Source organism: Mus musculus, chromosome 11, assembly GCF_000001635.26.
Source record: "Mus musculus strain C57BL/6J chromosome 11, GRCm38.p6 C57BL/6J".
Lineage (NCBI taxonomy): Eukaryota > Metazoa > Chordata > Mammalia > Rodentia > Muridae > Mus > Mus musculus.
The window spans coordinates 117,686,522-117,711,989 of NC_000077.6; the positions used below are offsets into that span (position 1 = coordinate 117,686,522).

At 44.0% G+C, this 25,468-nt stretch overlaps 1 protein-coding gene across 7 annotated transcripts in view; it reads left to right on the plus strand.

The window, feature by feature from the left end:
- The window catches only part of Tnrc6c (trinucleotide repeat containing 6C), a 109,737-nt gene that overhangs the window by 32,819 nt on the left and 51,450 nt on the right, over positions 1 to 25,468 (plus strand). For 6 of the 7 annotated variants that reach the window (XM_030245905.1, XM_006533111.4, XM_006533109.4 and 3 more), the window contains exons 2-3: positions 14,204 to 14,303; positions 15,858 to 15,879. The exons of the other annotated variant lie outside the window; for it this stretch is intronic. In XM_030245905.1, the coding sequence (XP_030101765.1) occupies positions 14,204 to 14,303; positions 15,858 to 15,879 (122 nt within the window). The remainder of the gene's footprint in view (positions 1 to 14,203; positions 14,304 to 15,857; positions 15,880 to 25,468) is intronic. 7 annotated transcript variants of the gene reach the window in all.

Sequence of the window (25,468 nt, forward strand, 5' to 3'; positions counted from 1 at the left end):
TGGTGTGTGTAGGTGATCACCATAGTTTACAGAGGAAAGCCTGCAAAAATGAAAGGCAGATTTCTGAGGCCAGCCTGGTCTACAAAGTGATTTCCAGGGCAGCCAGGGCTATACAGAGAAACAAACAAAAGCTACACAACAGATGACAGGAGACAAGCCTCAGAAAGATGTGTGTCTTAGGAAGGCAGTAGGGGGCATTGTTTCTAAAGTCAGATAAACTGAGAATTGCTGCTGGGATCTGTCTTGCCTTAGTAGTAACTCTTAACAAGTGAATCTTGAATCTGAAGCCCTCTTAAACCAGGTGGCAGTAAGACAGGCTTTCTTTGGAAAGCTGGAGACCACTGTTCAAATCTCTGACTCTTCTTCATGTTCCAAAGTAAAAGTCACAGTTGTTTCTAGACCATTCCATTCTGTGGGCACAGGCTCTAGGTTGAGCCCTGCACTCCTGGGCTCTGGTCTAGCTGGGGCTGCCTGGCTTGGCTCGGGGAGTGGGTGTGACCCTTGGAGGGTGTTGACCTTGCACTGCTGTGCAGTTGAACCAGAGGTAAGCCCACCCTGTGACAGTTGCTACCAGAGCTGGGAGAATTCCTTTCTTGGATGAACACCACCCCCCAGCCCCCAGGCATCACACCATCCCAGCTAGCTCCTGGGATCCCCCCTTCTACTGAGAAAACTGGTTTCTGTCCACTTTAGCTGCCTGGGCCATCTTTACTACAACACAGCTCTGAGGGCGACGTAGACCCCGGTCAAAACTTGAGAAAAGATAGAGATGAGAAAGCCGCCTTCACACAGGTTGAATTCCTAACTCTCAGCTGCTCTTTCGAAAGTCCTCATAATTGTGCTTACTCCTGCTTATATTCTGTATTTTATTACACTTTGTCTAGTGTCATTGTAAGTCAGCAAGAGAGTCTGTAGTGGGTGCTCTCTCTCTCTCTCTCTCTGGTCAGCCTCAGAAGTCCTAACTCACTGTATGTTTTATGAGTAACAGGTTTGTGAGCCTGGTGGCTTGCAGCAGTACCTACCTATCTAGTGGTTCATACCCTCTGAGTATTAGGGAGCTACAGTCAGGGCAGGGTTGGGTTTTTTCCTGAAGGCTCTTTTGGGGAAGGGTCAGTCCTCAGTCTTCCACAGGCCATAGTTGGGCAAAATTCAGTTACTGTAGTACTGTAATAAGATTTACAGTAAGTTGTGACTTCAGAGCTCTCTCTATCTAATCAAAGGAGATTTTAACACCAGTCTGCTAGAACAAAGTGTCTATCACATAGTGAGTGAGGGAAGTGACATAGACCAGTGTGGTGTGGTGTTCTGATGGTTAGAAACAAGTCACAGGTTTTCCTTCTTACACTCAAGAGTGGTCTGTCAACTGTTAGCCTTTAACCCTCAGAGGACATGCTCCCTCTCAACGTCATGTCCTGTCCTTCAGAATCACCGAGCGAGCGCGTAGGTCTCCACTGTTGTAATGCGCCCTGCCAGGTGACCCAAAGAGTCAGTCCTAAGTACTTACTCCAGGACCATTCTGCCCATGACTTTCCAGTCAGTCAGGTACTAAATGTTACTCAGACCATGCTGCACCTTTCCCATCAGATTCTCCATTGAGGTCTTTGTCTTGTTACATTGCCCACCCCTCAGAGTCCAGCACACCTAACCCTAACTTTTCTTACTTAGCGCAGCAGGTAGCAGAAGTTGGATAAAGTGAGGATTGAATATCTGTGATGATGGACAAGATACTGTGTCCTCCCCTTTTCCTTTTAGTTCGTTTGATAACGCTTACCAGTCCTTCCTAACTAACTAACCTAACTAACACTGCAAGGAAAATCTTCCTCAATTAGCCAGATTTTCTAAATGATGGTGGTAGCCTGTGCCCTCTGTCATTTAAGAGTGAGCTAGATAATGCTTTGATGGGAAGAGCTTGGAGTACAGCCAGATCAACCCAGGATGTGGATTCTTGTGTTTCTTGAAGATGAAACTCAGGATGAGAAACAGTTTTGATTTCAGGTAACTAGCCCCCAGAGGCAAACACAAGCCCCAGTCCTTTTATTGCCTCCTACTTTATAAATACAGGGAATAATCAGCTAACAAGAGTTTGAGAATAAAAGAAACAAATGTATTGAAAAACTAACTCGCCACACCCTCCCCCACCTCATGCCCTCACCACCCAGCAAAAATATCTCTCACAGGTGCTTCATGTCCAGCCTGCCCCCCATCTTAGAGCCCCGTATCACATTCCTCCTTACACAGTTCCCACAGTTACAGAAACAGAAGTGGCACTGCCAATCAAAGCAAGGCTGTTTTCTTAAACAGAAGCTGGGCAGGAGAGTGGGAGCTCCTTTGTAGTAACAGTAAGCTGAGAATAGAGTGAGTGTGTGTGAATGGAGGAGTGATAAGTGCATTATGAGAAGGGTCACACCACAGTGTACTAAGGAGCCATTAGAAAGAAGAGGGTGATGGCTCATGCCTTTAATCCCAGCACTTGGGAGACAGAGGCAGGCGGATTTCTGAGTTCGAGGCCAGCCTGGTCTACAGAGCGAGTTCCAGGACAGCCAGGGCTACACAGAGAAACCCTGTCTTGAAAAAAAAAAAAAAGAGGGGTTGGGGGGGAGACGAGAGGGAGAGAGAGAGGAGAGAGAGAAAGGATGAGTTATGGTCAAAGTCAAGGAAATTAGAAACAAAGGTGGTACCTCCACATCCGGGGCAGGGGGGTAGGGGGGTGGGGGAGAAGGCTAGGCATGGTTGCCTTTAGTTCTAGCACTAGGGAGGTGGAAGTAGACTGCTTCTGATCTCTGTGAGTTCAGGGCTAGCCTAGTCTCTGTAGCAAGTTCCCAAACAGCCTGGGTTACATAGTAAGTCCTATCTTTAAAATAAAAATTAAAAATAAATAAAATTGAAAATGCTGTCTTTTTTCCACTGGATGGTTTTAGCTTCTTTGTCAAAGATCAAGTGACTATAGGTGTGTGGGTTCATTTCTGGGTCTTCAATTCTATTCCATTGGTCTACCTGTCTGTCTCTGTACCAGTACCATACAGGTTTGGTTTTGTTTTGATCATGATTGCTCTGTAGTACAGCTTGAGGTCAGGGATGGTGATTCCCCAGATGTTTTTATTGTTGAGAATAGTTTTTGCTATCCTGGGTTTTTTTGTTATTCCAAATGAATTTGAGAATTGCTCTTTCTAACTCTATGAAGAATTGAGTTAGAATTTTGATGGTGATTGCATTGAATCTATAGATTGCTTTTGGCAAGATAGCCATTTTTACTATCTTAATCCTGCCAATCCATGAGCATGGGAGATCTTTCCATCTTCTGAGGTCTTCTTCAATTTCTTTATTTAGAAACATGAAGTTTGTGTCTTTCAGATCTTTCACTTGTTTGGTTAGAGTCACACCAAGATATTTTATATTATTTTTAACTATTGTGAAAGGTGTCATTTCCCTAATTTCTTTTTCAGCCTGTTTATCATGTGTATAAAGGAAAGCTACTGATCTGTTTGAGTTTATTTATTTATTTATTTATTTATTCATTTATTTATTATATGTAAGTACACTGTAGCTGTCCTCAGACACTCCAGAAGAGGGCGTCAGATCTCGTTACAGATGGTTGTGAGCCACCATGTGGTTGCTGGGATTTGAACTCCTGACCTTCGGAAGAGCAGTCAGGTGCTCTTACCCACTGAGCCATCTCACCAGCCCTTGAGTTAATTTTATATCCAGCCACTTTGCTGAAGTTATCAGCTGTAGGAGTTGAGTACTCTGGTGGAATTTTTGCAGTCACTTAAGTATACTATCATATCACATACAAATAGTGATATTTTGACTTCTCCCTTTCTAATTGGTATCCCAGCATGTAGAACAATGCAAATTGATCCATTCTTATCTCCCTGTACAAAGCTCAAGTCCAAGTGGATCAAGGGACTTCCATATAAAAGCAGATACACTGAGTCTAATAGAAGAGAAAGTGGGGAAAAGTCTTGAACACATGGGCACAGGGGGAAATTTTCCTGAACAGAACACCAATGGCTTATGCTCTAAAGAATTGACAAATGGGACCTCATAAAATAGCAAAGCTTCTGTAAGGCAAAGGGCACTGTCAGTAGGACAAAATGGCAACCAACAGATTGGGAAAAGATCTTTACTAATCCTACATCCGATAGAGGGCTAATATCCAACATATACAAAGAACTCAAGAAGTTAGACTCCAGAGAACACCCGATCAAAAAATGGGGAACAGAGCTAAACAGAGAATTCTCAACTGGGGAAACTTGACTGGCCAAGAAGCACCTAAAGAAGTGTTCAATATAGTCATCAGGGAAATGCAAATGAAAACAACCCTGAGATTCCACCTCACACCAGTCAGAATGATTGAGATCAAAAACTCAGGTGACAGCAAATGCTGGCAAGGAAGTGGAGAAAGAGGAACACTCCTCCATTGCTGGTGGGATTGCAAGCTGGTATAACCACTCTGGAAATCAGTCTGACGGTTCCTCAGAAAATTGGAGATAGTACTACCTGAGGACCCAGCTATACCACTCCTAGGCATATACCCAGAAGATGCTCCAACATGTAAAAAGGACACATGCTCCACTATGTTCATAGCAGCCATTATAATAGCCAGAATCTGGAAACAACCCAGATGTCCCTTAACAGAGGAATGGATACAGAAAATGTGGTACATTTGCACAATGGAGTACTTACTACTCAGCTATTAAAAAGAATGACTTCATGAAATTCACAGGCAAATGGATGGAGCTAGAAAATACCATCCTGAGGGAGGTAACTCAGTCACAAAAGAACACACATGGTATGTACTCACTGATAACTGGTATTAGGCAAAGAGCATGGAATACCCATGATATAATTCATGGAGCACATGAAGCTCAAGAGGAGGGAAGACCAAAGAGAGGATGCTTCAGTCCTGCTTAGAAGGGAAGTAGAGGGTGGGAGGGACTTGGAAGGAAGAGAGGAGGGGGAGGAGGAAAAGGGGCAGAATCAGGTATGGGAGGAGATGGAGGAGATGTACACAGGGTCAGGAAATTGAACAGAGGTGTGTAGCAATGAGAAATGGAGAACTGGGGGTAGCAACCAGAAAGCTCCAGGTGCCAGGAAAGCAAAAGCCTCCCAGAACCCCATGGGGATGGCAATAGCTGAAATACCCCACAAAGGGGAAGGAGAATGTATTGAGACCATATCCAGATGTTAGGCATGGCCCCCTGGTTGAGTAATGGGGCCACCCACCACCTCCAAAATTTTAATTCAGAATTGCTCCTGTCTAAAGGAAATACAGGGACAAAGAGTGGGACAGAGACTGAAGGATAGGCTATCTAGAAACTGCCCTACCTGGGGATGCCCTACATGCAGATACCAAATCCAGACACTCTTGCTGATGCCAAGAATGCTTGCTGACAGGAGCCTGATACAGCTGTCTCCTGAGAGGCTCTGCCAGATCCTGAACAATACAGATGGGGATACTCACAGCCAACCATTGGGATGAGTACAGGGATCCCAGTGGAGGAGTTAGAGGAAGGACTGAAGAGCTGAAGGGGCCTTATTTGGCATCAGTGGGAGGGGAGGCCCTTGGTCCTGTGAAGGCTTGATGCCCTAGTGTAGAGGAATGCTAGCTAGGGCAGTGAGGTGGGAATGGGTAGGTATGTGGGGGAGCACCCTCAAAGAAGCAGGGTAAGCGGGGATAGGATAGGAGGTTTGCAGAGGGAAAACCTGGAAAGGGGATAACATTTGAAATATAAACAAATAAAATAATCCAATTTAAAAAAAACTTGCAAATAAATAAAAGTACCATTAAAATTAATTAATGAGTTAAATTAAATAAATTGAGTAAATAAATAAATGGAATTCTAGGACTATGGAGATGGCTCAGTGTGGGGAGAGGGCAGAGACCTGCCTGTAATTCTAATACAGAAGAGAGGTGGCAACAGAAAATTTCTGGAACGAGTAATCTGGATAGCTGAACTAGCCAAAGCAGTGAGCTCCAGCTTCAGCCAGATAGCTTTCTTCAGGATAGATAGATAATGGAAAGAGATTGAGGAAAACCTCCTTCATCAGCCTCTAGAAATGCGTACACACATGCACATGTGCACCTATACACACAAGCATGATCCCACACACCTTAAAAAAAATTAAAAACACTGACTTATTCCTCATTTAATCAGTACATGCTAGCTTTTTACAACTGTCCCATAGGTCCAGAAATCTTTACAAATTCAAGCTTATAATCTCACTGACCCCACAAGAGAGATAGTAACTTACTAATGATCAGAAAAGAAAACTTGATCAGAGAAGAATGTGTACATTTGGAATATTCTGTTCTTTGTAAGCATTAGCTGAGAGTAGATACCAAAAGGGAGAGATGGGACAAAAAAGCTTTAAGTGGTTCTAGGTTTTTCCTGAGGTCAGAGAGACAGGAGGAGTCTGTTACCAGGGCACCAACAGCCCAGAAGATAGAGGAAGCTATTTTTAAAAAATATATATATTTATTTCATTTATGAGTACACTATAGCTGTCTTCAGACACACCAGAAGAGGGCATCAGATCCCATTACAGATGGTTGTGGTTGTTGGGAATTGAACTCTGGAACAGCAAACAACCAGTGCCCTTAATTGCTGAGCTGTCTCTCTAGTCCCAGAGGAAGCTATTTTAAAGCTAGGAACATACAGTTTCCCTGGCTGTCCTGAAGGCCTGCACCTGCAGGTGCAGTCTCAGCCACCCCTTACTGTGGCCAAGAGCAGTGCTGATGACAGCAGCTTGCTAGAGTCATTTAGATGTGTGTTCTTGTTTGTGTATGTGTGCATTGTCTTGTGCTGTGATTCCAGAGGACATGCAGAGCTATTGGCCGGAAATGTGTGTTACATGAATCAGTCCTCCCTCTTTAGTCTGCTGCCTTCCCCAGCGAGTAGCATGCTTTTCATCCGTCATGTCCTTGTGAGCATACAAGATGGTCCTGAGGTTTCATCTCTTTAAGAAGACAAGTAAGCCGCGGGCCAGCCTGGTCTACAAAGTGAGTTCCAGGACAGCCAAGTCTATACAGAGAAACCCTGTCTCAAAAAACCAAAAAAAAAAAAAAAAAAAAAAAAGAAGAAGAAGAAGAAGAAGACAAGTAATGGCAACAGCTTAGCTTGGCAGGGCACGGGAGAGTCAGGAAATAGAAGTTTCCATGAGGGTCAAGAACATACATAGCAGAAATAGGAATAAGGACAGAAAGTTAGGGTCAGGATCCAGGATTGTCCAGGACAACTCCAGCAGGAGGCTGCTTTTGGGTGGCTAAGATCTAGTACCTAATGCTAGGTCAAATGCATGATAGCCAGGAGTTTGAGGCTGCTTTAGCATGGCAGACAGCTCCTGGAGAGGACTCCACAGAGAAATGCATCTATCCAGAAACACGAAGCTCTCAGACTGTTAGGGAAGAACAGACAGAAGCATAATTCTGTAGGTAACAGATAACAGACTGGCTTTCCTCTCTAGCTGGAAGGGAGCAGGATTTCCATTTGCAAAACAGTGGCAAGGTTATATAGAAAGGCAGTCAGGAGGGAGGACCTAAGGGAAGTGCTGAAAATAGTTCTACGGGCTTGAAACCATCCATAAGCCAAACGCTAAGCATGAGCCGTGGCACAAAACCCACTGAGGTACATATTCATGAAGCTTCAGAACTCAGAAGAGGTACGTACATGCAGCTCTGTTGGGAAAGAAAAAGCATGTGACCTGAAAAGAATTTAGTACTTAGTGGCATGGTCCTTCTGACAAGGACTGTGTGCTGAGCTGCAGCCCATGGTGCAGTGCCTTAAATCACTTTGTCACCTGACATGCCACCGGTGACCAGTCTAACAAAAAGGAAGCTTTCACAGCTTCTAGAAATTCACTTCTGTAGCCCTTTCTTTTTAATTTTCCTTTAAAAAATTTTTCTGGGGGCTGGTGAGATAGCTCAGTGGGTAAGAGCACCCGACTGTTCTTCCGAAGGTCCAGAGTTCAAATCCCAGCAACCACATGGTGGCTCACAACCATCTGTAACGAGATCTGACTCCCTCTTCTGGAGTGTCTGAAGACAGCTACAGTGTACTTACATATAATAAATAAATAAATCTTTAAAAATTTTTTTCCTTTACCTTTTTTATTTTATATGTATAGGTGATTTGCCTGTATGCATGTCCATGTACCGTGTGTTTACAGTGACAACAGTGGCCAGAAGAAGGTGTCAGATTGCCTGGAGTAGAGTTAAAGAAAGTTATGTAGTGCTGGGAATCAAACCTGAGTCATTGCAAGGATTCAGTGCTCTTAACTAGTGAGCCACCTCTCCATCTTAACTAGTGAGCCACCTCTCCAGCCCCTCCTCCCCACCCCACCCCCACTCAGACAGGGTCTCACTATGTAGCTTTGACCATCCTGAAACCCCGATACAGACCAGGCTGGCCTGAAACTTACAGAGAACTGCCTACCTCCATCTCTAGCCCAGACCATGCCTGCCTATGCAGGGATTGGATTAAAGGACTGCGCCACCATGCCAGGCTAATTAAAGAGACACTTTTGTTTTCTAGCAAGACAAGATAGCAGTTGCAGGAGGGCAAGTCATGGAATAGCTAACTGAGTTCAAACATTGACGTGAACAGTACTGGCTAGGTAAAGATGTCACTGGTTCCTTATGATGGGTCTGTGTCCTCTCCCTTCCCCGCCATTCTGAATCAAATCCACGTGAGTGAAGCAGGGGTTGGAGATAGAGCTCAGCCGTTGAGAGAGAGAGAGAGCACTTCTTCTTAGAGAGGATCTGGGTTCAGCCCAGCATCTGCACAGTAGCTCACAACCATCTGTAATTCCAGTTCCTGGGGATCAGACCCACCCTCTTCTGACCTCCACTAGCTTATGCATGTGCAAGTGCATGCATGCACATAGAATATTCATATGCATAAAGTGAATACTTTTAATTTAAATTTTTTGATTCAAAATAGAAGTTGAATGTAGAAAAAAAGCTAGACCTTGGCAAAAAGTGACCATAGGATCCAGGAAAAGATGTACAGAATGCCAGTAGCCTATGAGAGTGCGCTCAGCATTGCTGAGACCATAGGAGGGTTCTGATTACAGCTAAATGAGCCAGTGTAGTCAGATTCACAAAGGAGAGGGGAGAATGGGCAGTTTCTGTTTTGAAAGGGGGAATGTGCTAGTTACATGGCAGTGGGGATAACAACACTACTAAGACATAGCCCCCCCCCTTTTTTAAAGATTATTTATTTATTTATTATATGTAAGTACACTCTAGCTGTCTTCAGACACACCAGAAGAGGACGCCAGATCTTGTTACGGATGGTTGTGAGTCACCATGTGGTTGCTGGGAATTGAACTCAGGACCTTCGGAAAAGCAGTCAGTGCTTTTAACTGCTGAGCCATCTCTCCAGCCCCCATAGTCCTTTTTTTTTTAAATGATAAAGAATATATCACTTATTTGGACAAACTGACTTGCAAGTACGTCTTTGTGCCCTAATGTCCTTTGTTAGCTTTTTACATTTGTTTTGAGAACATTATACATGAACACTTCGTCTGTATCACGCTCACCTTCCTCTAATTCTTCCATGCTTCCTCCCTCCCAAATGTTTAATTATAACTGTTACATATATATATTCATATGTGTGTGTGTGTATACCCACATTATACACACCTTTGTGCAATCTGCTGGGTCCATTTAGCATTGCCTGTTTGTACACATGTCCAGGGTTGACCTCTTGGGATTAGACAACGTGACATGGAGCTTGTCCTTGGGGGAAAGTGATTGTCCCTCTCTGAGCAGCCGTTGACCACTGTAGCCCTTCGTTTAGGGGTAGAACCTTGTGGAGTTTCCTGTGTCCATGTTGGCATGTGTGCTGCCCTTGTTCAGGGAACGATGTTGCAAGTTCCTGGGTGCATTTTCCCTGTCATGAATAAGCAGCACTGTCTAGCTTAGTGTCCCAGGCTGCTCCCTTACCTTAGGAGTGGGGTGTTGTGCTGCAGGTCTGTCCATTGGGACTGGCCACTCCTCTGTCAGCTGCTCTCTGGATGTGGCCTAACCTTTATCTATTGCAAAAAGAAGAGTCTTTGATGAAGGGAGAAAACCATGCTTACTCGGTGGGGCCTGAGGCCTATGAACTGCACAGACAGGCCTGAGCAATACATACCTTAAAATGCTTAAAAGAGAAAATTGCAACATATACTTTAGCAGAAGTCTTAGTTTTTTAAAACTGGTGTACTGTAGGGTTAATGGGGCCCAGCTTCTGCCTATGTTCCACCACAATGTTTGGCCGCCCCAGGAGGCAGGACTCAGGAAGTTGATTGCGCTTACCCCATGCCATAGCTGGGCGGATGTCAGGGCATAGGGCAGCCCAGGGAACCGCTCTGGGGGCTGGGAAGCCAGGCCGTCCAGGGGACTACATAGTGAGACCCTGCCTCAAAGGAATAAAGAAAAGGTTCCACAAAAAGAGAAAACAGCAGAGCCAGGCTGTAGGGTGAAAGATCAGATTCCGCCCTGGAACTCCCCCACTAAGAAACCTTATATAAAGCTTGTCTCCTGGCCAGTTTGCTGCTGCTTCTTGCCCAAGCAAGGGCAGCCACCCTCTTATGTCTCTCTCAATAAACCTGTGTGAGGTTTGTTGTGTGCTGTGACTTTATGGTATTCCTTGGCTCTCCACTGCCAGGATGTCTTTCCCTTTAGAGCTGTAACACCTTCGTTGGGGAAGCCTTCCTCTTCAGAGCTGTAACACTTCCATTGGGAAGAGCCTTTCCTCTCAGAGCTATAACACTTACACAGGCCCTATCCACCATTACCAAAACCACAAAAAAGAAACAAGGCCCACATTCGCTAGAATGGATCACTAAGTAACACAGATGAAAGGGGATAATAAGTACACCTCATTTATTGCTTTTAAAAAGAAGCATATGACCGGGCAGTGGTGGTGCATTACAAGTCAGTTCCAGTACTCAGTAGGCAGAGACAGCAGGTCTTTGTGAGTTCGAGGCCGGCTTGGTCTACAGAGCCGTTTCCAGGACAGCCAGGGCTGTTACACAAAGAAATTCTTATCTCAAAGAAAGAGGGAGGGAGGGAGGGAGGGAGGGAGGGAGGAAGGAAGGAAGGAAGGAAGGAAGGAAGGAAGGAAGGAAGGAAGGAAGGAAAGAAAATTTGGTTTGATTCAATTTCAAGACACTCCTGCTTCCCTGCTTCCTAGGATTTGCAGGTGTGCACCACCAAGCAACCAGCTAGAGCTCCAGTGCTTTTGGTTTGTGAAGGATGTGGAAGGTGGTGACCCAGGGCCATATTTGTGCTGGAACAGGAGCTTTGCCCCCAGTCCCATAAAGAGCGTTCTTGAGGCTACCCAAGAAACTTTCAGCTTACATTGCCTCTAAGATGACACCAGTTGACACACAAGAAAGGAGTCTTTCCTTTTCTCTTTGTACTGTGAGTGCTTTCCCATGGGCATGTATTATAAGAATGTGATTAGATATTAATAATGAAAAGTGGCAGATGTACAGTTAGAGTAGGAGTGGTTGCTACTGGGGTGCTTTGTCATGTAAACAGCCAGCTGAAGAGTAACTGGCCTTAGTCACTTTACTGTTGCAGATGAATAGAAATGAAGCAGAAGTCATTTTATTCCTCCTACCATTGAATCCTTCTGTAACAAGAACAAACCCCTACCTCCCTACCTGCTCTTTTACGGTTCCTCTCTGAGGGTAATTGAAGGGTCTTGGTGTGCTGTAGGCTGAGAAAGCCTGACTGTGGCAGCTGGCAGCCACTACTGTCGCAGTTTTATTTTCTTTCTAGATGTATGACTGAAGATGCATGGTTGCAGCATACCTGGTCACACTCAGAACTGCCTGCAGCTGGAATGCAGTACATGCAAACGGCTCAGTGTGTTTACATCTTTTATCATGGAAACATTCCTGGAGAGTATCTCTTAAGATCATGAATAGTAGTTTTTCAGAGTTGTTAATATGTAGAGATTCTGGAGTCATCTGAAAGCTCTAAATACTGCTAATGCCAGCGTCCTGTCCCTAAAGATTTCATTGAGATGGGTTGCAGCAGGCTGGGTTTGGAAGTTGATAAGCTTCCCAAGTTAATTCTGACCAGAAGCCACAGACTGAGTACACGGTTTTAAAGGAAAAATATTCAGATACCCCACCGTATCAATTTAAATGGATTTTATTATGATAGTATTTTGTTATTGCCTCTAGTTTGAAATTCCTTATGGGTAGTTGCATGTAAAATACATTGGTAAATGCAAGATTATTAAATACAAAGCAGCGTCTACGCATGAGTGAATGATGCCTTGGCTGAAGCTTTTGGGCACATTCTTCTTCTAGTTTAGCTGTTGAATATGTCTGCCCACCTGTATTAGTCTAGGTCCAGTAGGGATGTAGAAGCTTTACAGTGGTATAAATGGATATATTTCATTCAAGAAATAAGTCGTGATAATAGGATTAACTGTAAACTGGGAGTGGTGGCACACGCCTTTTATTCTAGTGCTCAGAAGTCAGAGGCAGGGGATCTTTGGGTTTAAGGCCAGTCTGGTTTGTATACTGAATTCCAGGCCAGCCAGGACCACATACTGAGACCCTGTCTCAACAAACAAGCAAACAAACAATTAACTGTAGAAAGTGGCATGAACCCTAAGCTGATGAAGCCCTAGCTAATAAGAAGGGAGCCCCGCTGGAAAGCTGTCACACTAGGAGCAGTGCACAGATTTGCTGAATGAGCATCAGGAAGCACTTTAAGCTACCTGTTCTTCACCTAGAGCACACGCAAAATGCAAGCCAGTCACAACCAGCAGCCCCTCAGCCAGTTGCTTGTGCTCCCATTGAAAAGAAGCCTGGGCAAGTTGATGGCTAGGTATGTGTGTGGGGTATCGGTGCAGCAGGCCTGGAGCCCCCTGTTTCTGTTATGAGGGCCACTTTATTGGGAGACCCATGGGAGACATGGGTAGGTGGCTAGTAATAAGAGGACTGGAATAAGATCAGTGTTGAGAGTGCCATTGGATGGGATGCTAGACTGCCAGAGCTAAGGTTGTGTATGCTAACTAAGCCTAGGTCTGTAGCCATCATCAGGGCTTCATGCCCACATCGAAGCACCACAGTACCAGGTGTCAAGAGGGCCCTTCTTGGGCTGGTGAGATGGCTCATCGATTAAGAGCACTGACTGCTCTTCTGAAGGTCTTGAGTTCGAATTCCAGCAACCACATGGTGGCTCACAACCATCCGTAATGAGATCTGACTCCCTCTTCTGGAGTGTCTGAAGACAGCTACAGTGTACTTACATATAATAAATAAATAAATCTTAAAAAAAAAAAGAAATTGTTAAAAAAAGAAAAAAAGAGGGCCCTTCTTCCTGCAGTACCTCTACCAAGGGGAAAGCTCCCTGTGGTGCTGACTGAAGGAGAGGAGAGCGTGGAGCGATCAGGAGATAGTGCCCACCCCACTGACATAAACCACCTGGGCTATTGCCTCCCAACACCCAGCTGTTGGCTATCTTGACTTTTTAAAGCAGAATTCTCCCGTGTTGCATATCTTGTAATAGCTCTCCAGCTGAACAGGGTTCTATATAAAAAGGTAATCCTTTTGTCAAACAAACATGAAATTAGAGCACACATAGGAATCATCTCCAAAGAACCTGACTTGTTGGGTAAGGTAGATAGAAGTCACAAATGTGCATTTCTAATAGGTAACACCCAGTGATGGCAGTCTCTGAGACAAGGCTTTGATAATCCCTTACTCTGTAGACCCCATACAAAGCCCTGCACTTGTCTATTTCTCCACAGTTGTGGGCAGAACAAATGAGACAGTTAAGCTACTTCACAAAAAGGCAGGGCAGCTGCTATAGTACTGGAGGTGAACCTCCATTTCTGACATCCTCTCAAAGTGGCTCTATCCTGTTTATGACATTGTCTAGCTCAAGACTTTCTGCACAAATAATATCCCGATCCTGTATCTTGAGTGTTGAGTTTCAAACCCAGGGCCTTTCACGTACAAGGCAAACTAGCACTCTACTACTGAGCTACGGGAGCAGCACCCTCCTACATACAGATTGGTCTTCAGTTTACCCTGTAGGCCTCTCAGGCCTTAAACTTGTGATTCACTTGCCACAGCCTCCCAGACAGGAGTACAGTCCTGTGCCACCAGTCCTGGTTACTCTTTTACTTCTTCATTGGCTTTAAAGTAGACATCATACTAACACTGCTCCTTAAATATTCAATAGGGTAAAAGAACAGGAAACACAAGAAGAGGAACGTTTGATGGAAGAAAAGAAAAAGAAAAAGCAGGAAGACAAGAAAAAGAAGGAAGGTGCTCAGAAAAAGGTTTGCTAAAATTCCTTTTCCCATGTTCTCCTGGGTCGTGTCTGTATTAACATAGCTATCTCATGGCCAAGGTTGATTCTGTTACTTTTTTAAATCAATATGTTGAGTCTATAATTAGTAAATATAGATGTTGAGTCTATAATTAGTAACTATAGATACTTGACTAGTGAAGCGAGAACAATGCCAGCTACTGAAGGTCTTTTCTGAAGGCGCATGGTGTGTCTGGGGCCGTGTAATTAATGTGTAAAGAATGTTTGGGCCGCCTCCTGAGGATGGACTGTGCTCAGCCCAGAGTAGCCCTATCTGAGATACCAGGGAGAACCAGGACACTGACAGTATTAGTAAAGCTAGAAATCATTTTTTCAGTCTTAGTAAATATTCTTTTTTTTTTTTTAAAGTTTTTTGAGACAGGGTTTCTCTGTGTAGCCCTGGCTGTCCTGGAACTCACTCTGTAGACCAGACTGGCCTCGAACTCAGAAATCCACCTGCCTCTGCCTCCCAAGTTCTGGGATTAAAGGCGTGTGCCACCATGCCTGGCTTGTAAATATTCTTTATATTTATAAATCCTTATAAATAAATAAGTTCTATAAACCAGTCTGAAGAGATGACTCAACAGTTAAAAACATTAAAAAAATCTCTTTTTAGAGTTCTTTAAACTTTATACTCCTATTTCCATTTTCTTTTATTTTAAAGATTTATATATTATTATATCTTAAGTACACTGTAGCTGTCTTCAGACACATCAGAAGAGGGCATCAGATCTTATTATGGGTGGTTGTGAGCCACCATGTAGTTGTTGGGATTTGAACTCAAGACCTTCGGAAGAACAGTCAGTGTTCTTACCCACACTGAGCTATCTCCACAACCCCATATTTCCATTTTCATTGTGTAAAATAACCAAATTAAACCACCCATCCTTGCTTTCATCCCTGTACTAAGCCATGGCGTTGGAAAGATCCCTTCTAGACTGGCACATAGAGAGTGCAGGTAGTGTCCATAAAAATGTTTGCTGGTAACTAACTTAGCACTGTCATGTGGTCAGAGCAGGATTTTTATTTTTCAGTAGTAAATTAGCTAAATAAAAGGCTTGCTTTAGGGAACTGGAGAGATGGCTCAGCAGTTAAGAGTACTAACTGCTTGTCCAAAGGTCCTGAGTTCAAATCCCAGCAACCACATGGTGGCTCACAACCATCTGTAATGGGATCTGACGCCCTCTTCTGGTGTGTCTGAAGACAGCTACAGTAAATCTTTAGAAATCTAAATCTAAATCTTTAGAAACAAAAGGAGGAGCTTGCTTTAAAAATGTATATTCTCCCCCCCCCCTCCAAAATTAAAGTAAAATAAAGAAAAACAGAGGCAGGCAGATCTTTATAGGTTTGAGGCCAGCCTGCTCTGCACAGTGAATTCCAGGACAGTCAAGGTTCCATGTCTCAAAGAAACTAAGGAAAAAAAAAAAAAAAAAACCCTAAAATACTTAGAAGTTTGCTTATAAACCTTCATCAGTGTGGACATTGCTACAATTGTTTCTAAAGAAGTTCTGATTTTTTTTTTCAGGCTGCTGATCAAAAAACCAAAGGTAAGTATGTTTGTTTGTTTATTTTTATACTTTGTGAGGGGCATACTTTTTATAGTAGTATCAAACTTTGCAATGGTGTGACTTTTGTAAAATTTATGTTTATAGGTGTTTTGCCTACATGTTTGTCTGTGTACCAAGTGTGTACAAAGGCCAGAATAGAGCCTTGGATCTCCTAGACCTGGAATTGAGATAGCTGTGAGCCACCATGTGTGTGCTATTAAATACTTCTTTTTGTCTTCCCTTGGACACAATTGCACATGTAGATACTTGCATTGTAAGGACTTTTGCAAAGGTTCTGCCAGCTGCAGTCTGTATTAATACTCTGTGTCTACTTGGTATCTTGTAGTTTTGCTTTGTTTTTTAAGATTGTTTTAAAAATTCATTTTATTTATATAAGTACACTGTAGCTATCTTGAGACACACCAGAAAATGGCATAGGATCCCATTACAGATGGTTATGAGCCACCATGTAGTTGCTGGGATTTGAACTCAGGACCTCTGGAAGAGCAGTCAGTGCTCTTAGCCTCTGAGCCATCTTTCCAGCCCAGCATCGTTTGTGTAGTTTTAAAGTCAAAATTATGTGTAGAATTTGAAATTGAGCAGGACTTGGAATAAGTTCTTGGTTTTATTTTTAGTAAATGCAGAATTGGTGGAACTACGGCTTTTGACCCTGTGTATCAGTCCTTGGTCCTTGTTACCAGAGTCACTTCAACAGATGAGTTTACTGTTAAATGGGTATTGAAGCAGCAGGGTACCAGGTCATCTCCTCTGCTCTGTTAGAATCTTTTCAGAAGGCTCCAGAAGGACTGGCCATGGCTGTATTTGAATTTATGATTTCAAATAAAACAGTGTTTTTTTACAAATATGGAACTCTTCCTGCATTGCTTATATGCCCCCCCTCTTTGTGTGTGTGTGTCCCATTTTCATAATCTGCTTCATTGTCATTGGTGACTCTTGACTTCTCAGGCTGTGACTGCTCACAGCTGTGTGGTGACTGAAGTACACTGTCCTGCCTCCTCTTGTGGAACCCTGGTTTCTGTAAGTGTGCTGGTGTTTGCACTGTGGATGACTGACTCTGCTGGGTTCTTGTATCTCCTCTCCGTTGATGGGTTTTGGGGAACAGTTTGTTGGTAACTGTAATCGGCCTTTGGATTTGTCCTAGACACAGTTGTTGTATACTTCTAGAATTATAAAGGATCTAAAGTCTTCTACATAATTTTCTTTTTTAGTTAATTATTTCTGTGTTAAATGTATGAGTATGTTGCCAGCATGTTTGTATGTGCACCACAAAATGTATGCCTGGAATTCATTGAGGCCAAAAGAGGGTGCTGGATCCGTTGGAATTGGAAAGTGGTTTTGAGCTGATGTGGGAGTGCTAGGAACTGACCCAGGTCCTCTGAAAGAGCATCAAGTCCTCTTAACCACCAAGCCCATCTCTCCAGCCTAGTTTGTTTTCTAAGAAATATTAGTAGTGTCAGGTTTTGATTTTCTCACAGCCTATCATTACTCAGTCCCACCAGAATCAGCTGCTGTGAAGTGGCTCTCATGCCTGGTGCTGGTGTTAGACAGGACATTGATGTGGTAATGAGATGTTAAACAGCAGCATAAGACAGGCTTGCATTTGCCCCTCCCTGTCCTCTTTGCCTCCTGGCATGGCCTGCCTGGCAGTACATAGTTCAGGGGCTACAACTGCCTGTCCCTACACTCTCCCCAGAACCCTCACTCAGCTCCTGCCTTCAGACTTGTTCTAGGCCCTAGCATTAATGAGTCCCCTTGTTGCTGCTGTCACTGGGGACAGGAAGGAATCTAAAGCTACAGAGTTTGCTACCAAACATGGAGGATTTGTGGGACATCATACAGTGGGCCCTGGCCCCCCTTCTCCTATGTCCGAAGCCAGTGAGCTTCAGAGCAGTGGTATCAGGATGCTTTCTGAGAAAGACAGCAGCAGGGGGCTTAGCAGTCCCTCTCCATCTGCCAGTCTAGTAGAGACCACACTTCTCTCTCCCTTATAAATTTGAAAGTGGTAGTTTGTTTGTTTGTTTTAGAAATTCTGTTTTAGAAATTCTTTCAAAATCATAATTAAAATAGAGATTGTCTCTGACTATCTTTTCTTTTAAAAAAAAAATCATTTTGCAGAGGCGGGGTGCAGGGGGCTGGAGAAATGGCTCAGGGGTTAGGAGCATCAATTCCCAGCAACCACATGGTGGCTCACAACCATCTGTAATGGGATCTGATGCCCTCTTCTGGTGTCTGAAGACAGTGACAATGTGCTTGTTTACATAATACAAATAAAATCTTTTAAAAATGTTTATTTTTATTTTATGTGTTTGGGCATTGTGACTGTATGTATATCTACAGAAGCTGGAAAAGGGAATGTCCAGTCCCCTGGGACAAGAACTGTAGGTCGTTGTGCGGTGCCATGTGGGTGCCAGGAATCAAACCCTGGTCTCTGTTAAAGCAGCCAGTGCTCTTTAACCACCAAACCATCTCTCTAGAACCAGGCTAGTTTTTCAAGTCCTGTTCTGTGATTGCTTTGTGGAAGTCTCATTCTTGTCTTAAAGATCAGAACGAGAAGATGAGTTGTGGAGCATCCTTTTTCTGGCATCCTGCCCTTAGGTTGTACCGTAAGGAACACTGTTTTCGTTGTAGACAGGAGATACACTGTTGTTCTGCTCTGGAGCTATTTGCAAATGGTAGGTCTTTTACCAGAATTTCTCTCCCTCTGGGCCTTCACTGTCTCTGTTGGTAGAGGAAACTCTACATTAATGCCTTACTGTTACAAAAGCAAAACAAAGCAAAACTTTTATTGAAAATACTTGGGAGACAAAAACTGAAGGGTCATGAGTTCTCTCTCTCTCTCTCTCTCTCTCTCTCTCTCTCTCTCTCTCTCACACACACACTCCCAAGAGAAATGTCTTATTTCCCATTCACTGTTTATTAACCACCCTGTATATCTCATTATATTATTAATGTCAATACACTGCTTTCCACAGTTTATACTCCCCTCAAACCTGAGCACTAAGCCATTTAAACACCTTCCTGCCAGCCTGTTCATAGATAGAATCAGCCTGGTACATTCTCCTGTACCTGCATTAGTTACTAAAGAAGGGCAAATGAGCACGCAGGCTTCCTGCCCCAGTGAGAGCCTCAGTGTGTCATGGCAGGAGTGATGGGTGGGTCGGCTGCATGCTGCTGTGCACTGTGCTGTGCACTGTGCTGCCCTGTGTGTCACCGATGCTGAATTAGTGACTGAGGTCCAGACAGCAGCAGTCTCTCTATTTAGGGCCCTGCCCTTAATTTGGGTATGATTGGTAATAATAGTTTTTTTTTCCCTTTCTTTCTTTTTTGGTTTTTTGAGACAGGGTTTCTCTGTGTAGCCCCGGCTGTCCTGGAACTCACTCTGTAGACCAGGCTGGCCTCGAATTCAGAAATCCACTTGCCTCTGCCTCCCGAGTGCTGAGATTAAAGGCGTGCGCCATCACACCTGGCTCAATAGTTTCTTGGTTTTTTTTTTAATCTGTGAACTTTGTGAGCCTCAATTTTGTATCATGTTTTCTGAGGCTTTTCAAGGATTGATTTGGGAAGTAGAGGGCAGAATTAACCATATGGTACTCCTCATAAATGATTGATTTTATATTCATGAAATAAAAAGTTTTCCTATAAAAAGCTCAAATTTAGTCAGATCACCTATGAAAGCAAGTGCTTTGATGTTTGCTTGTGGCTCGTCTCGGGAGATTACTAAGTTAGGGTCTCTGGACTGAATGTGGGACTGACTGCTCACTTTGTAATTGCTAGTTCTCAGAAAACCATTGTTAAAGTCAGTGCAAACCATGTGAAACCATATTCTTTCAGTATGAGCACTTCACCCAGTACTACACTCAAACTTTGGCTCTGTGTGTGTGTGTGTGTGTGTGTGTGTTATAAGTGAAATGCAATAAATTGCACATATTAAAAAAAGAACAGTTTGCCATATGTTGGAATGTGTGCTCTTGTGAAACCAATGACACCAAGCAATCCCCAAGATTTTCTTTGTTCCTCTTTACCCCCATTTCTGTTATCTCCTCCTTGGCTATCTGCCCTGAGCAAACACTGGCCCACTTTTGCCTAAAATTGACTCTATTACATAATGTATAATGAATGGACTCATATGCCATTGTCTTGCTCAGCAGAATATGTGGGGATTCATCCACTTGTGTGCCACTGGTCCCTCCCTTTTTCTTGCTGGGTACCGTTCGATTGTGCATGTATACCATCAGCTTGCCCATCCATTCACCCACTCCTGGGCATTTGATTTTTTTTTTCTTTTCTTTTGGACATTTGTGTCAAGGTCTTAGAATGGTATATACCTGGATTTTTTTTTCTTGAGTAAATACATGGAAAAGAATAGCTGTAATCATTTTCTCAAGAGGCTGCAAACTCTTGAGGAGTTTCCAAAGTGATTGTACAGTTCCGCCTTCCACCAGCATGTGTTTTGGGCCTTGTTATGATTCCTAATACTTAATGGTGTTTGTCTTCGTCAGGGTTCCATTTCCCTTGATGAAACACTATGACCAAAAAGTAAGATGGAGAGGAAAGGTTACTCGGCTTACACTTTCGTCATTGAAGGAAGTCAGGACAGGAACTCACACAGGGCAGGAACCTGGACACAGGAGCTGATGCGGAGGCCATGGAGGGAGTTGCTTACTGACTTGTTCCCCATGGCTTGCTCAGACTGCTTTCTTAAAGAACCCTGAATCACCAGCCCAGAAATGGAACCACCCACAAAGGCCTGAGCCCTCTCTCTTCAGTCAATAATTAAGAGCACGCCCTACAGCCCTAAAGCCTGGGCGCTTTTTCTTTACTGAGACTACCTTCTCTCAGATGACTTTGTTCTGTATCAAGTTGGCATAAAACCATCCAGCACAGTGTGAACATTATTTTCACGTCCTTATTTGCCATCTATGTAACTTGTCTGAGGCATGTCTGCTTCCTATCAGCTGCCTGTCTTCACATTGCTTACTTGTGAGTCTCAGCTGTCCTCTTGAGCTGCACAGAAAGGCTCAGCACTCTCTCCTGTTAGCCTGATGTCCTCTTTCTTAACATGCATGACTTGATAACCTTGAAGATGATGACATTCCTGCATAGTGAAAGCTTGCATTACTCACACTCTGCTACTGAAATATACTAGTCAGCTCATTCGCTCCTTAACAGGTTAGTAAAGACCTACTGGGTGCTCTGGGTGAGTTCTGTTCTCACAGATACTGCAGTAGCGAGTTGGATACATAAGCAAGTGAGTGCAATACAATTTCTGATGTTGTGATCTCCTTATGTCACACTTTCTACCTGAAAAGATTTACAGTTAGTTATCTTTTCATGAACTGTTTCTGTCCTTTTAAGGACTGGAAGATTATTTGCTTTTAAAAATAAATGAGAGTAGGGCATGGTGGCATACACATTCAATCCCAGCTTGGGAGGTAGAGGTAGCTAGATCCCTGGAGCTAGGGCCAAGCCTGGTCTACATAATGAGCTTTAGGTCAGCCAAAACTACATAGAGAGACCCAGTCTCAGGGAGGAGAGATAGAAAAACCCTTTGTCCTTGTCTCATGGAGGATGGATGTAGATCACAACTATCCACTCCACACATCTTTAATAACTGCAGTGACTGCTGGGCAAAGAGTGACTTGGTTGGATGAGGGAAGAAGTTACGGAAGGGATCTGAGGGTAGTGCTGGACTGAGATCTGAAAGGTGACTAGAATTTCATAAGCCTGGATAAGAGACAGGAGAGAAGTTAGACCCCCACAGAGAGAACAAGCTTTGCTGGGCTTAAGGGTGGGTGGTAGGACATTTTCCAGAACAAAACAGAAGATTAGTGTAGCACCTGACGAGTGGCAGAGGAGAGTGTGTGGTCAGGGCTACAGGGAGTGGCCCCCTTCCTTCTCCCCAGCTTCTCTCACTGGTTCAGTGATTTGACATGGGCTCTCTCTTCTGGCAGTTTGAACATTCTACATTTGCTGGGAAGTAGACCAAAATTTTAGCTCTTTTTCACAATTTACTAATTTATTAAAAATATTGCATGCAGCCCTGTGGAAGTTGTATTCAGCACATTTGTATCCTAGAACACCTGAGATCCAAGTCTACTCAAGGCTCTTTCTGAGGTGGAGGAAGCCCTGTATGTCCCAGAGTGTACGCACTTGAGGGTAACAGACTTGGAACAGGATGAGGGGAGCACTGGCAAGCTTTGTGCATCCTCGGTCGTCTGCCCAGTGTGTTGCTGTGGTAGAAATCGACATGGATGAGTTCAAAAGACCTGTGGTCATTAATGCTGTATGGCTCACTCAGCTTGATACAACACAGCTTTCAACCTTATTATTCTTATTGTTAGTAGCCACTATAAATATAACTGTACAGTTAACATTAATGTTATCTAGGGCACAATATTGAAAGTAGCACTTAATTTAATTTGAATACCTTTCGGAGTAGCTGGCGCGCTGCATGTGGTGCAGAGTATCCTTGCAAACGTCAGTTCTCAGGCCCACTAGATCACACAGATGGCCCCTTGCTGCCATCTCCCTACAGCCAACACCTAGATAAATCAATTGTGCAGTTGTTGAACGAAGGGCACCTTCTTCTTCAGAAGACCATGAGGCAAAGAAAGGCACCAGAGAGGTGGTTTGTATCTTAAGCAGTGATGGCAGTCTGACCATGCACACTACACTGAGAACTCTTTAGCAGCAGAGCATGGGAAGGCACGGGTAGGCAGCAGGTGGCATCCTGTCTCTGATGCCAGCAATGCCAGGAAACCGGAAGCAAGGCTGAAAGTCAGATTCAACACACAGGGGTCCAATAGCACGGCCTGGAGAAGGCCGGGAGCATAAGGAGAGCACGGTCACGGCTGTGGCTGGCTGGCTGAATGGCCCAGGACCTGAGGCACAGTTCTTGTTCCGTGGCTCTTTAGAGATGCTGAGACCGAAAGGTCAGAAATATTTACCAGCTGACATCTGATCTTCTGGAGCCTGGTCTATGGAGGACTTGGCGAGCTGGGCCAGATGGGACCATGCTGCTGAAGTCCTTAACAGAAAACAGAAAACAGAAAATGACTTGTTAGAATAGAGTTTTCAGGGATTGTCTCTTTCTTAAATAATGTATCTATCTTTTGCCAGCAGGTGTCGCCCTCACTTAAGAAAAACATGAAATGCCTATTAGGCAGTGAAACTAAGACTTTTAGCTTGCTGAAAGCTTTTTAAAAAGGTTAACTGTTCCTTTGAAATGTGGCCCTAGATGCATTTGTCTGAAGAAGAGGATGGCAGAGTGGTCTTGATACCCTATGTCTTTGGACAGGAATAGAATCAGAAATTTAGATCTGAAAACAGAAAACCAAAAAATACTGGCTTAATCAGAAGTTTTCTCAGCACACTATATCTCGCAGCTCCCCCTGCTCAGGGTTGTTGGCTGGCTACCTCACTGCTTGCTTGTCCAGCCATCTCCTTTCTCGGAGTCCTAAAGGACCAGCTCAAAGTGTTCGCAGTTCTGGCAGCTGGAAGCAGGCTGTGAAAAGAAACATGTAGACCAAAAACTGAGCGTGTTCATGCTACTCTCCAGGCTTCCCAATCTCTGTTACTGTGATATATAATAAGTTATGTTTCTCCATTTGGGTAGCTGAGAACTGAACCCTGGTCCTCTGGAAGAATAGCCAGTGCTCTTAACCCCTGAGCTACCTATCTATCTAGCCCCAAGAAAACAAAATCTTATTTTTTTTAAGATTTATTTATTTATTATATGTGAGTACACTGTAGCTGTCTTCAGACACTCCAGAAGAGGGCATCAGATCTCATGACAGATGGTTGTGAGCCACTATGTGGTTGCTAGGATTTGAACTCAGGACCTTTGGAATAGCAGTCAGTACTCTTAACCACTGAGCCATCTCTCCAGCCCAAGAAAATAAATTCTTAAATGTAATATATTTCTGAGAAACTTGTTCAAACTTTTCTTGTTGGAGAGCACACTTCCATTTCCTGGAAAAGTCCTGTCCAGCAGAAACATCATGCAATGCAAAGGGCTGAGTGCGTACCTCAGTGATAGAGTGTGTAGGTTTAGCGCGTGTGAGGAGACCCTGGATGTGATCCTCAGGAGGGAGAGAAGACAAGGGGGGGGGGAGAGAGGGGGGGGGGAGAGAGGCAGAGGGAGAGGGAGAGGGAGGAGAGAAGAAATTGCATTTAGCTCACAATGATGACATGTGCCTATAGCTATACAGGTGGTTGAAGCAGAGGATCACTTGAGCCCAGGTGTGTAAAGCCAGCCTGAGCTCCATGTTTTGTTTTGTTTGAGACGTGGTCTCGTGTAGTTTGGGCTAGCCTTAAACTTGCTGTGTAGCTGAGATTACTTTGAACTCCTTATCATGCTGCCTGTACTGTCCAGTGGCTGAGATGGCTGGTCACAAGGGGACTCTCTCTGTCTTAGACTCACAGCACATCTCCGTAGCCTCACATGGTTACAATTTTTATTTTCCCAGTTGTTGATTCAGTTGGGTAAGAAATCATGGGTTGTGCTTCATTGCTGTCTACAGAAAGAAACACTTGGCTCATCCCCAGGGACTTATTGCTCCACTCTTGGATATCTTCATTTGGAAGGGAAATGACTTCCAAGTGGCCCTTCCCAGCTGACAACTGAAGATAAAGCCTGGACTCAGGGCAGCACTGGGCAGCACTGGGGTTTATTTGTTTCCAAGACAAGGCTATATGGGTGCCACTCTTGAATAGCCCAGAGCATGACTGAGAACAAAAATTTGGAGCCCGTTGGTGTGAAGGACCCAGAGAGTAAGGGGTAGGCAGCTGCTCCTGACCATCCTGCTGAGTGTGGCTCTCTTGTACTTGGAGCTCTCTGCTGGGATGGAGAGGAGGGGCTGATGCTCTCTGAGCACGTGCCTTCCTCTGTTAAAAATATCACCTCCCCTTTTCATTCTGTGACGATGAACAAGATCTTCACAGCAAAGAACGTGGTTGGGGATGGGATTCATATTTGTTCAAAATCATCTGCATTCTTTGAGGGAGTATGTGCAGAAGACCTGAGGATACAGGGCTGCTGTCTTTTCCTAGGGGACTTGTGTGTCCAGTAGTCTAAGAATACAAATAGTTTCTGTTCTGTGCCAGTAAACAGCAAACTTCTCCTGTAAAGGACTGGATGGTGACTGTTACAGAGTTAGGAGCCCATAACTGGTCTCTGCCATTTGTTTTCTCCCTCCCATCCTTTAAAATTGTGAGAAGCAATTTTCTGAGTTTCTGCCAGTCTTTACTCTCTCCTGGAGCAGTTATCGAGGAAAAAGGGAGGTTTCAGGGATATCACACACGCCTAATATGCCAGACAAGCAACATGGGACAAGGAACTGAATATTCTGTATTCATATGTCTTAGACTTTGGGGACTTAGATGGCAAGGAAAGCAGCGGACTCACAGCATCAGCTTACTTAATAGGAATTACTTTTTCTATACCAGGCTTAGCAACAACAACAACAAATAGCCCTGAACTTGTCCTTTTGTCTAGTTAGTTAGTTAGTTAGTTAGTTGATAGTACATAGGACAGGAGGGTGTACATTCCACAGCCACACGTGGAGGT